This window comes from Pristiophorus japonicus, chromosome 4 (assembly GCF_044704955.1).
Source record: "Pristiophorus japonicus isolate sPriJap1 chromosome 4, sPriJap1.hap1, whole genome shotgun sequence".
Classification (NCBI taxonomy): Eukaryota; Metazoa; Chordata; class Chondrichthyes; family Pristiophoridae; genus Pristiophorus; species Pristiophorus japonicus.
This window is the reverse complement of record NC_091980.1, coordinates 138,261,269-138,273,846: the sequence shown is the minus strand read 5'-3', so window position 1 is coordinate 138,273,846 and position 12,578 is coordinate 138,261,269. Positions and strand designations below refer to the sequence as shown.

The window sequence follows — 12,578 nt, the reverse complement described above, 5'->3', positions numbered from 1 at the left end:
CAAATGACCTACTCCTGCTCCTATTTCTTATGTTCTTATGTTCTTAAATACATTTACCACCCAACCAAACCATCAAGGCAGCCTTTTAAATAAACATTTTAGAAAGAGATATCAACTATATCAGCCCAAATTGAGAGCTTTTCATTTTTGCTGTGCTTTTTGAAGTTGTTGACGATCCGTTAACGTTCTTAAAGTAGGGATGCAATTATAAAGTAATAACCCAGCAATTACAACGTTAATTCACAGCAATACTTTTGCTATCACCCAGCATTTAATTTTAATTACAAGCTATTCATTCGTAATTATGTGGAACTGCAATGAAACTATATGGAATGGCCAAGGCATTACTACCAATTAATATTTTAATTATAAAGCTATTACTTGATCATTAGAATTGTTATTTATTGTCCTAAGGCAAATTGTTAAACATATGATTTTCTGCATTAGTCTTTCCAGTTATTTTCTGTTCTCTCCTGATGGTGCCCATTGCTTGCTGGAATATGATTAGATTCCACCTCCATCAGTCACCTTCTGCTATCTCAACCAAGTGGCATACTTTGTAACTGTAGGAACAGTGACTGCCGGCAGACTATTCGACCAAGTAAGGCATCACAGCAAAGCCTGACTGCATGCTGTACAGGATCACTGAATAGCAATCTAGAGAGGACACCACTGGATGATTGCACCCCAGCTCTCCCCCCCCCCCCCACACCTCTCCCTCCACCCCCCTCCACCCCCACACCAACCCATCCAACTCAGGGTGTTGGGACTAATTATAACGGGGTGACTCCTGCCAACGAACCGGAAGTTACCGGAAGCTGCACAGAAACATTCTGTGTATAACTGTCAGTTCCCAAATTTAAAAAATAACATTCACCACAACAGACGGAGGATCAGAGAAGTGCTGAAGCACATCACTCATAAAGTTTCATTAATGTTACTAGATTGTGTTAATGTTACTAGGTTGGGTTAATATTACTATAGTTGAGTTAATGTTACTAGGTTGGGTTAATATTACTATAGTTGGGTTAATATTACTAGGGTGGGTCAATGTTACTATAGTTGGATTAATGTTACTAGGTTGGGTTAATATTACTATAGTTGGGTTAATGTTAATATTTGGGTTAATGTTACTGGTGATTTTTACAGTTTATGAACTGCTGTCTGAAAGCACAACCAACAACTTTTAAAACTAAACTCACACTTAGAATTTTATTTAAAATTAAAGGGTTGAACAGAATTCTCGAAATCCTCCTTTTGGGAAGTCCAGTGAAATAAAAAGAAACAAAAACCCCTGGAACTGCGTGTGTGCAGCTTCTTCCGGTCCATTAGCAGCATGATAACACTCCAGCTGAGGTCAGTACAGATCGAGAATTGAACCTGGGACCTCAGGTACAAATGGCATCGTACCACATTGGCTGGTTCCATTACTGACTGTGGCATCGATATTCACAGTGGGCGGGAGACCCAGCTCTCGTCAATTCCGCTGTGAAACCAGCTGCTGATAATGGTGTAACTGTAGGCCTGACACTCCCTCCCAGCCTGTTTACTTATGGGCCATTCCCTTACCACCCTCGCCTATGATGGGATGGCTGAAATCAGTGGCTCACCCAAGGGGGAAACACAAGCCTTAGCCCACAACACAGCACGCCTTGTCACTTCACTGCCAACCCCACAGGCCCCAGTTGGGATCCAAAATGCTTTTACTGACCAGCGACGAGTTGTCTTTTCTGTTTTCCTTCAGCTTTTTCGCCAGACGTTTTTTCTTCTTGTGAAGGGGTTTCGACTCCAGAATCATTTCCTCCAGTTCGAATGTGGGGTCACAGTTTAGTTGTCCTTTCTACAAACAAAGCAAAATAAAAATGTCAGAGAAACCCGGGCTGTCAGATCGCTGGATCGATGAAAGCTAGCTCGGTGTGTGTGTGTGTTATCTCGGTTTCCACCCCTTCCCCTGGAGGTGTGGCTTGAGCCGGGATTTGTTCCACAGGGGCTTGTTGTCTGCTGGTCACTGGCCTGACAATAGTCACCATACCAGTCCCACCCACCCCTTTCCCTGGAGGTGCGGCTTGAGCTGGGATTTGTTCCACAGGGGCTTGCTGTCTGCTGGTCACTGGCCTCAGATGATATTCACCATACAGACAATGATGGACAGAAAGTGAACTCCGTCCAGCCTGTCGCACACACCTGCGATGCCTTGTACATCGTAACATGTACACTCACCACCCTGCCCTACAGTCATAGAAACACCCGGCAGATGCTAAAAAAAAAACGATAAAATCCCAAGCCAATTAAGAGGGAAAAAATCTGGAAAAATCCTCTCTAACCACCTTTGGGCGATCAAAACTAGCCCAGGAAACCACTCTGGGCCTGATTAATGATATACGGTACCTACCTTTTATACAAGGTAATCTCCGCCCCGGTAAGAAACAGGTCCAATGCTCGCTTGAAGAACTGTGAGCCTGGACAGTAATGGGCAGAGGTGCGGTGAATGAAGGTATGGGGCTCAGAAGAGCCGAGGGCCCAGGGGCAGCACGGGCCAGCCCACACTGCGTTATGTGTGCGCACTAGGTCCGTGCAGCAGAGCAGGTCTCCAGTCGTTCTGGTTAATCCTTGTCACTGGACCAAGACCTAGCTCTGTCAAGCCCGTGCACAGACATGTTCCACCCCCTCCATTGGAGTTCAGGACTGGAACATCAGGTCCTTCATCGAAACATCTGTGAACTCGTTCGCGGGACCGTCTATGATGATGATGATGGTTAAAAAATATTCAACTGTGGAGGCTGCACAGCCAAGCCTGATGCAGTCCTTAACCAGGCACTTTCAGTTTGGAGTCAACTGACAGTGATACTGACAGTGATCAGGAACTTTTCCTCCCCGTACCTCTAGGGGACCAAGTCCAGCTATAGCATCTTCGGTGCCACCCCAGCTGCTGAGCTGGCTAATGCTGCATAGATAAGCGGTTGAACACTTTATTTTGCTTCATCTAGAAACACTGTGCCAGCTGTCAATTTATTGCATCAACTTCATTAGAAGCAGATGTTCCTTCCCTGCACAGATCATTCTGCCTGTCTGCATTACATACAATTACATCGAATGTACAGCACAGAAACAGGTCATTTGGCCCAACTGGTCCATGCTGACATTTATGCTGCCCACAAGCCTCCTCCCATTCCTGACAGAAAAGAGCCTGTGAAATCCTCACACACACACACCTTGCAATGTAGAGGGAGAAGGCTTGATGGGCCAGTTGGCACTTGTACATAGCAATCATCATTTTCCCTTTTATAAGAGATGCAAGGTTGGAATGGGCCTATGGAACAGGATGGAAATAACTTTCACAATGCTCCTTTGATAGCCTCGTGGGTAAAGGCACAGCCCATTGCAACACCAAGGCACAAAAGGCTGGAAGGCCCCAGTTTAGATTTTCAGCTGATCTCAGCCAGGAGAGCAGTGAGGGAGCTATAAATCATCTTGGCACCACACTGGCAAATAAAAATCAGACATGGTCCTTGCTCCTGATCTGTGTGTGTGTGTGTGTGTGAGAGAGAGTTCGGGAGTGTGTGTGTGTGCATGTGGGTGTGGGTGTGAGTGAGTGTGTGTGTGTGAGAGTTTGCAAGTGTGTGTGTGTGTAAGCTTGTGAGTGTGTGTGTGAGTGCATGTACACGCATGTGCACATGTGTGACTACCTGGCGATAACTGGTTTGGGAGCTCGTGTGCAATGCCTTCCATAGTTGAATAGCCTGCCAATACTCATTGTCCACATTCACAGCCTATGGAACCCCTCCCCCTAACAAAAATAGTCATTTCTTTAGTAGCAGAGAACATGGGGACAATAACATTCCCAAGATGAGGAGAGCATGTGACTTCCGTTCACTGAGGATATCCCCCGGTCTGCAGTAAAGCTCTGCAGGTTGGCCTTTCTACAGACCATTCCGTCAAGTGAATGCAAGAGAGCAAGCGACAAAGCCCATCATTTCATTCCTTCCACAGCCCATGTACACCCTGCCTTATTGAGACTTTACCGCCTACATTTAAGGGCAACTCCCACCTCACTAGACTGGAGCATGGGTCACAGACTTGGCCGCTCATCCCATTATCCTGTACTGCCCTATCTCCGAATCGCGCTCCTGTCCAGCGAGGCTCCCCATCGGGAGCAGAACCTCCCAAATTGCCTCTTTAATCTCGGGGAGGGGGGGGGAATCGGCATAAATCCTCCTTTATTTTCAAAGGCAATTGATCCATCCTCACACCTCCACAGCCTGCTGCTTTCCTTGCTTCACACCACTGGGATCAGATGGGCTAGCCTTGGAAGGGGAGAAGGTGCCAGCACATTTTAATCACAGCAAACAAAAGCCTCAATGTGAGCAATGTGGCAACAATTACACCCAGATAAATAAATCACCAGGCACTGTGCTCTCGGGAGCAGAGGAGTCGATCGGCAGGCTCTCAGTATTATCATACCAATTATTCCTGCACACATTACACTGAAGAAAATGTACATACTGAGAAACACGGCATAAGAAACTCAGAGAAATCTATTAACGTAGCCTTAATTCTCTTTCAAGTCATTTTATTTGTGATACATTTAATTTAGTGGCACACATGTAGCAATATGTGATTCCAGGCAAATAACTAGCCTCTTGATTCACCTATTATTTTCCCTGAATTCTAATATTGCCACTCATTAATTTTTCAATAATGTGCATTTGGAGTATTTAATAAAAACTCTGGAAATCTAAATCAAAAGTGCAAATGTGGGTCAGCATCTGAATGGGAAAGGTAATGTGTTACATTGTGTACTTCTGGCATTATCCGTTTTGATTTTACAGCGTATGATCTTTGCTGCAATTAAGCATCACCTTCCATGTTTACAAGGCACGCAGATCCATTTCCCAGCAGCTTGGAAGTATGCTGAAACTGATGAGCTTGGCCTTCACCCTCGAGCCATTGGCAGGGACCCTTCACTGGGCACAATGTCCAATAGAACCTCGACTGACCACACTCCCAGTGTTCACACTCTCATGTTTCTGAGAGTTTTGATTGAGCTTTGCATAACTTGGCTAAAACACAATTGAATATCTGAAGTCGATGTGACTATTTGTACTGTCCTTCTGCGCCTGTGTCCCCTCGATCCCTCGAGACTCCGCCCCCGAAACCGGAACCAGAAGTGGGGCCCTGCAATCGGTCTGACCACGTTCCGCAGGACTCCGAGCAACCGGGTGGGAGAGAGAGCGAGAGCGAGAGCGACAGCCTGGAGGGGGGGAAGGGGAGAGAGAGAGAGAGAGAGCGACAGCCTGGAGGGGGGAGGGAGAGAGAGAGAGAGAGAGAGAGAGAGAGCGACAGCCTGGAGGGGGGAAGGGGAGAGAGAGAGAGAGAGAGAGAGCGACAGCCTGGAGGGGGAGAGAGAGAGAGAGAGCGACAGCCTGGAGGGGGGGAAGGGGAGAGAGAGAGAGAGAGAGAGAGCGACAGCCTGGAGGGGGGAAGGGGAGAGAGAGAGAGAGAGAGAGAGAGCGACAGCCTGGAGGGGGGAGGGGGAGAGAGAGAGAGCGACAGCCTGGAGGGGGAGAGAGAGAGAGAGAGCGACAGCCTGGAGGGGGGGAAGGGGAGAGAGAGAGAGAGAGAGAGAGCGACAGCCTGGAGGGGGGAAGGGGAGAGAGAGAGAGAGAGAGAGAGAGCGACAGCCTGGAGGGGGGAGGGGGAGAGAGAGAGAGCGACAGCCTGGAGGGGGGGAAGGGGAGAGAGAGAGAGAGAGAGAGAGCGACAGCCTGGAGGGGGGAAGGGGAGAGAGAGAGAGAGAGAGAGAGAGCGACAGCCTGGAGGGGGGAAGGGGAGAGAGAGAGAGAGAGAGAGAGCGACAGCCTGGAGGGGGGAGGGAGAGAGAGAGAGAGAGAGAGAGAGAGAGCGACAGCCTGGAGGGGGGAAGGGGAGAGAGAGAGAGAGAGAGAGAGCGACAGCCTGGAGGGGGAGAGAGAGAGAGAGAGCGACAGCCTGGAGGGGGGGAAGGGGAGAGAGAGAGAGAGAGAGAGAGCGACAGCCTGGAGGGGGGAAGGGGAGAGAGAGAGAGAGAGAGAGAGAGCGACAGCCTGGAGGGGGGAGGGGGAGAGAGAGAGAGCGACAGCCTGGAGGGGGGGAAGGGGAGAGAGAGAGAGAGAGAGAGAGAGCGACAGCCTGGAGGGGGGAAGGGGAGAGAGAGAGAGAGAGAGAGAGAGCGACAGCCTGGAGGGGGGAAGGGGAGAGAGAGAGAGAGAGAGAGAGAGCGACAGCCTGGAGGGGGGAAGGGGAGAGAGAGAGAGAGAGAGAGAGAGCGACAGCCTGGAGGGGGGAGGGGGAGAGAGAGAGAGCGACAGCCTGGAGGGGGGAAGGGGAGAGAGAGAGAGAGAGAGAGAGAGCGACAGCCTGGAGGGGGGAAGGGGAGAGAGAGAGAGAGAGAGAGAGCGACAGCCTGGAGGGGGAGAGAGAGAGAGAGAGCGACAGCCTGGAGGGGGGGAAGGGGAGAGAGAGAGAGAGAGAGAGAGCGACAGCCTGGAGGGGGGAAGGGGAGAGAGAGAGAGAGAGAGAGAGAGAGAGAGAGCGACAGCCTGGAGGGGGGAGGGGGAGAGAGAGAGAGCGACAGCCTGGAGGGGGAGAGAGAGAGAGAGAGCGACAGCCTGGAGGGGGAGAGAGAGAGAGAGAGCGACAGCCTGGAGGGGGAGAGAGAGAGAGAGAGAGAGCAAGCCTGCAGGGGGAGGGGGAGAGAGAGAGAGAGAGAGCCTGGAGGGGGGAAGGGGAGAGAGAGAGAGAGAGAGAGTGCGAGCCTGGTGAGAGAGAGAAAGAGAGAGAGAGAGAGAGGGGGGGGAGGAGGGCGAGAGAGAGCGAGCCTGGAGGGGGAGGGGGGAGAGAGAGAGACAGAGAGAGAGAGAGCCTGGAAAGGGGGGGGGGCGGAGAGAGAGAGCCTGGAGGGGGAGGGGAGGGGGAGGGGGGAGAGAAAAAGAGAGCCGGGGGGGGGGGAAGGGAGAGAGAGCTTGGGGGGGGTAGATGGGGGAGGGAATCAGAGGGCAAAGAGGTTCTTCCAAACCAGAAGCCACGATACTGACACTATTCAGTTCATACCCAATAAACCTGTTAACAAACCGCACACAATGCTCCATCTATGGCGGGGGGGGCGGGATGTAGTAAGGTTGGGCTGGGGCAAGGGACTTGGGCTGGGGGAGGGATGCACTTGCGCTCGGGTAAGGGACTGGTGGTTTTCGGGGAGATTTATCCTCTGTGGCTTCTGAAGTCAAAATGGATCGAATTACAATTTGCGAATTCAGTTAGAACTTGGGCCGGGTGGTTCCAAGTACACACTCCACAGAAAATTCAGGGTGTGGCTTATCCTCCAAAGGGGACCAATCACCAAAGGGGCAGTGAAATTGGAGAGCCAATCAGAGATAAGGGCATCACAAATAGACACATCCATTTTAAATTGTGTCTAGTGCTCTATTCAGGTAGAATTTACTATCCACGTAACTCTGATTTTTATTATTGAGACAAGACTTTAGGGCAAGAGATCAGCAGAACTCGGGGCTTCAGATCAAAAGCCAGCCGGAGTCAGGGTGTCAGGGAAGGAGACGAGCAGGACTCAGGGTGTCAGGGCAAGGGACCAGCAATAGTCAAGTTCCCAGAACTTTATGGTGATATTTCATTTTTAAAGTGATAAATATGGGTTGTATCTCCACATGCAGTGAACATGGTTGGGTGATCACAATCAGGAGTCAAAACCTCATGACTGTATCAGGTTAAGATTAGAGGGACACTTGATTATCTAACATTCCTCCAAGGGGCAAGGTTAATTGTGATTCCACTGCAATCATGTTGTTAATTATTACAGCTAAAGTTGGTTTTATTGACTCGGTAGGACACTGCTATTGAACCATGAAGACCAGAAAGTCCCAAGTTTGATTCTAAGTCCATGTTGCGTTAGATAACAGTTAGGATGGAGGTGGTGGTGGGGTGCAGCTGGCCTCAATATATGGGCATGGAGAGGAGAAAAATCAGCCAGTATTCCCACTTCCGCTCATTATCCAGACACCAGTGCCAAGCACCAGTGCCAAGTGTCTGTGTGTAGAGATTCTTGTGAGCAAAGGACTTGGCTTGTGGTAGCTGCCAAGGGCAAATTGCTTGGCATGGTCTCAAAAGGCATACAAAGGAAGAATGCCACTTGTAAAAAGTAACACAGGGATGATAGGACGGTTCCACCTTCCAACAGAATCATACATATCCAGGAATATAAAAGGACATTGAATAAAAGGTCGGTATTATTTTGTAGTACACAGAGCTCTCGCCTCGGAGTCTGAAGGTCGTGGGTTCAAGTCCCTCTTCAGAGACTGCAGCTCAAGGCTGACACTCCAGTGCAGTACTGAGGCAGTGCTGCACTGTCGGAGGGGCAGTACTGAGGGAACGCTGCACTGTCGGAGGGGCAGTACTGAGGGAACGCTGCACTGTCGGAGGGACAGTACTGAGGGAACGCTGCACTGTCGGAGGGGCAGTACTGAGGGAACGCTGCACTACCGGAGGGGCAGTACTGAGGGAACGCTGCACTGTCGGAGGGACAGTACTGAGGGAACGCTGCACTACCGGAGGGACAGTATTGAGGGAACGCTGCACTGTCGGAGGGACAGTACTGAGGGAACGCTGCACTCTCGGAGGGGCAGTGCTGAGGGAACGCTGCACTGTCGGAGGGACAGTACCGAGGGAACGCTGCACTGTCGGAGGGGCAGTGCTGAGGGAACGCTGCACTGTTGGAAGGACAGTACTGAGGGAATGCCGCACCGTCGGAGGGGCGGTACTGAGGGAACGCTGCACTGTTGGAAGGGCGGTACTGAGGGAGTGCTGCACTGTGTTGGAGGGGTAGTACTGAGGGAGTGTTGCACTGTCGGAGGGGCAGTACTGAGGCAGTGCTGCATTGTCGGAGGGACAGTACTGAGGGAACGCTGCACTGTCGGAGGGACAGTACTGAGGGAACGCTGCACTGTTGGAGGGGCAGTACTGAAGGAACGCTGCACTACCAGAGGGGCAGTACTGAGGGAATGCTGCACCGTCGGAGGGGCGGTACTGAGGGAACGCTGCACTGTCGGAGGGACAGTACTGAGGGAACGCTGCACTGTTGGAGGGGCAGTACTGAAGGAACGCTGCACTACCAGAGGGGCAGTACTGAGGGAATGCTGCACCGTCGGAGGGGCGATACTGAGGGAACGCTGCACTGTTGGAAGGACGGTACTGAGGGAGTGCTGCACTGTGTTGGAGGGGTAGTACTGAGGGAGTGTTGCACTGTCGGGGGGCAGTCTTTCGGATGAGATGTTAAACCGAGGCCATGTCTGCCCCATCAGGTGGACGTAAAAGATCAAAGAAAAGCAGTGGAGTAATATTTATCCCTCAATCAACATCACTAAAACAGATTATCTGGTCGGCTGTTTGTGGGAGCTTGCTGTGCACAAATTGGCTGCCGTGTTTCCTACATTACAACAGTGACTACATTTCAAAAAGTACGTCATTGGTTGTAAAGCACTTTGGGACATCCTGAGGCCGTGAAAGGTGCGATATAAATATAAATTCCTTCTTACAGATGGATTTTATATCTTAGATCAGCCCCCATAAATAGATAACGCCTAAAATGACTGTTTAAAATGTTTACCAGCAGATAGAAAGAGATGCAAGAGATAGAAAAAGATAGAAAGAGAGCATGGCTGGCTGCGATTCACATGGCTGGTTAGGCAACTACAAAGGTCTAGTGGAGATGACTTACATTGGGAATAAAACCTGCTGTGAGCTTCTTCTGCAGGACAGCATCCCAGTTTATGTCAGCGAGGTAAGGAGAGCCCTGTATATCAGCCAGGCTGGAGAGGCGCTGGGCTGAACTCACTGCAATCAGCTGAAAAGAATGAATAAAAATTACTAATAGAAGGAGGGGGAAATCCAACAAAACAGATTTACACAATGCTGGATTTATCCACATCAGTTTCATACAGTGCAAGAGCCTTCACATCATATTTATACAATGCACTGGTATGTGTTGACTGTTCATGCATCCAATAAGCCACTTTGATATGTTTCTGAGAGATGTGACAAGGTGTCATATGCTACATGAAGGCTTTGTCAGGCTTCACTGTGCAACAAAACCACTGGTCTCATTGACAACTATATAGTGATCATGCTACCACCTGGGAGGACAAGGGCAGCAGGTGCATAGGAATACCGTCACGTGCAAGTTCCCCTCCAAGTCACACACCATTCCAAATTGGGCGTATATTGCCGTTCCTTCTTCGTTGCTGGGTCAAAATCCTGGAACTCCCTCCCTTCAGCACTGTGATATATATGTAAACCTGTAAATATATAACCACCAGAGGGCTCATCCCCTGGAGTCCCAAGGGATCCCACTATCCCTTGGCAGCACCTGGACTTAAGGAGGCCTCACAGGCTGGAGAGGCACTCTGGAGACCTGCAATAAAAGACTAAGGTCACACTTTACTTTGAGCTCACAGTATCTGGTCAGACTCTTTATTCATACACTACACCCTCACTGTGGTGTATGAAATGATACAATGAACTCCGTACTGTGAGCCAGTGACTAGGTGTAACCTGGTCAGTCTTTAATGGCTTCCAGAGGTGAAGATACATAGGTGAAGTTCAGGTTATATACTGGGCCCAGTACCTATGACCCTAGGACCTCCGACGGTAGTGCCCCCGGTGGTGGGAAGACCTTATGTACATACATTACAGTCACCACACGGACTGGAAAGGGTCAGCAGCACCTTCTCAAGGGCAATCAGGGATGCAAAAAATGTCTGCATTGCTAGCGATGCCCATATCCTGAGAATGAATAAAAAACAGACATAGCGAAATATTGGCGCTTCCGGCAACTGTAAGAGTCAATGGGGCCGAAATTCAGGTCTGCCACAAACCTGGTGCACCCACTGTCTTTTTTGTGCGATTACCGCCGCTATTTTTGGGCGGCCAGAAGATCGATTTTAGCGTTTTTTTTTTAAACTGGGTTCCGGCAGTAATGACGGGAGTCGGGAGTTTGCAGCAGTGTGGATAGGTTGATTAGAGCGCAGTAACCACGGGGAAATTCAGCCTTCGGATCATGTGCAGCTAATGAGCCAGTTGCTCCCTGGCCTTCTCAAAGGCTTTGCAGCAAGGCCCTGAGGAGGGAAGGAGTTGTGTTGAAGGATGGCTGGTGCTGTTGGACCAAGAAGGACAACACGATTTTTCAACGCTGAGCTGGAGACCCTGATGCAGGGTGTGGAGGGGAGGCGAGTCCTTTACCCAGACGCGGGGAGGCCCACTCGCGAGGTGTTTACAAATGTAGGGGGGGGGCGGCGAGATTGCTGTGGAGATCTCCAGGACCTCCATTCATAACCACATCGCCACACAGTGCAGAAAATGGATGAACGATATCAAGCGTCTGATGAAAGTCAGTACCTGTTCCACCAACTGCTGACCTTGCATCTCCTTCTCTTATTTCCCATCTTCACTGTATAGTCACTGAAGCAGCCTCTATATATATATATATATATATGTGTGTGTGGGTTTGCGCATTGGAGGCTCCCTCTCATCTCACAGTTACAGCTGCATGTCAGGGATACACTTGTGCGCTCCTTTCTGATGCGTCATCACAATGGCACTCACCAACCATTCTGTTTTGCAGGCCAAACTTGCACCCTGGGGAACTGCAATCCGGACAAATCCGGCCTGCCGCTCCACCTACTTCTCCCTGGTCATGGAGAAGGAGATATATTGGGCTCTTCTCTTATACAGAGCATCGGTCACCTGCCAGATGGCGTGATGGGCAGAGAATTGGGAGATGTTTGATATGTCTGCAGTGGCAGACTGGAACGAGCCCGTTGCATAAAAGTTGAGAGCTATCCTGAGCCTTGTCCGAGGCTGCAGATCTTGCCACAGGACATTGCACACCTCCCTCAGAATCTCCTTTCTAAATCTGAGCCTCCGCAGACATTGCTCATCACTGAGCTCCAGGAATGAAAACTGATGTCTGTGGACCCTTTGATAGCAGGGCCTCCTTCCCTCAGGTCTGTGCTGGGCCCTTCCAATGGCACCTGGCTGATCGCCTTCTCCCTGTTCCTACTGATGTTCTCAGCCTCTGCAGGCTGCTGCTGGCAAGGCTCCTGGCCCAGTATATGGTGCGGTGGGTCAGCGTATCTGACCCTCCTCCTCACGCCATCTCCCTCCTGGCCACCCTCTCTACGTGGAGGTCTGCGGCCTTCTGCAGGTCCTTCTCTCTGTTGGGCAGCCATGGCTGCTGCCTCTCTTGCCTGTTGCCTCAACACCCATTGCTGAGGGCACCGCCTACTCCTGCGTGCCGCCCTGCCTCTCACAAGGCGTTGCCCTGCCAACACTGCACCCATTCTGTCTGAAGGCTCGACCCTCACAAGCAGCCCTGTGTGTGACAGAGAATGAGGCCCACAGGCCACGACTAATCAGTGAGAGTCAAAAAGTTTTCTACACTTACAAAAAGTTCTGTAAAGTCCGCTGCAGGCTTAGCAAAACTCTGCAGAGCAATCTGAAAATGTTTGGACCACAAATACCCGATCGCACAAACT

The 12,578-nt window shown here is 50.4% G+C and overlaps 1 protein-coding gene across 1 annotated transcript in view; it reads right to left on the bottom strand.

Moving 5' to 3' along the window:
- The window catches only part of LOC139263073 (serine/threonine-protein kinase 32A-like), a 439,178-nt gene that overhangs the window by 60,094 nt on the left and 366,506 nt on the right, over positions 1-12,578 (bottom strand). Inside the window, 2 exon segments of the mRNA XM_070878611.1 lie at positions 1,712-1,840; positions 9,764-9,889. Coding sequence (XP_070734712.1) covers positions 1,712-1,840; positions 9,764-9,889 — 255 coding nt within the window.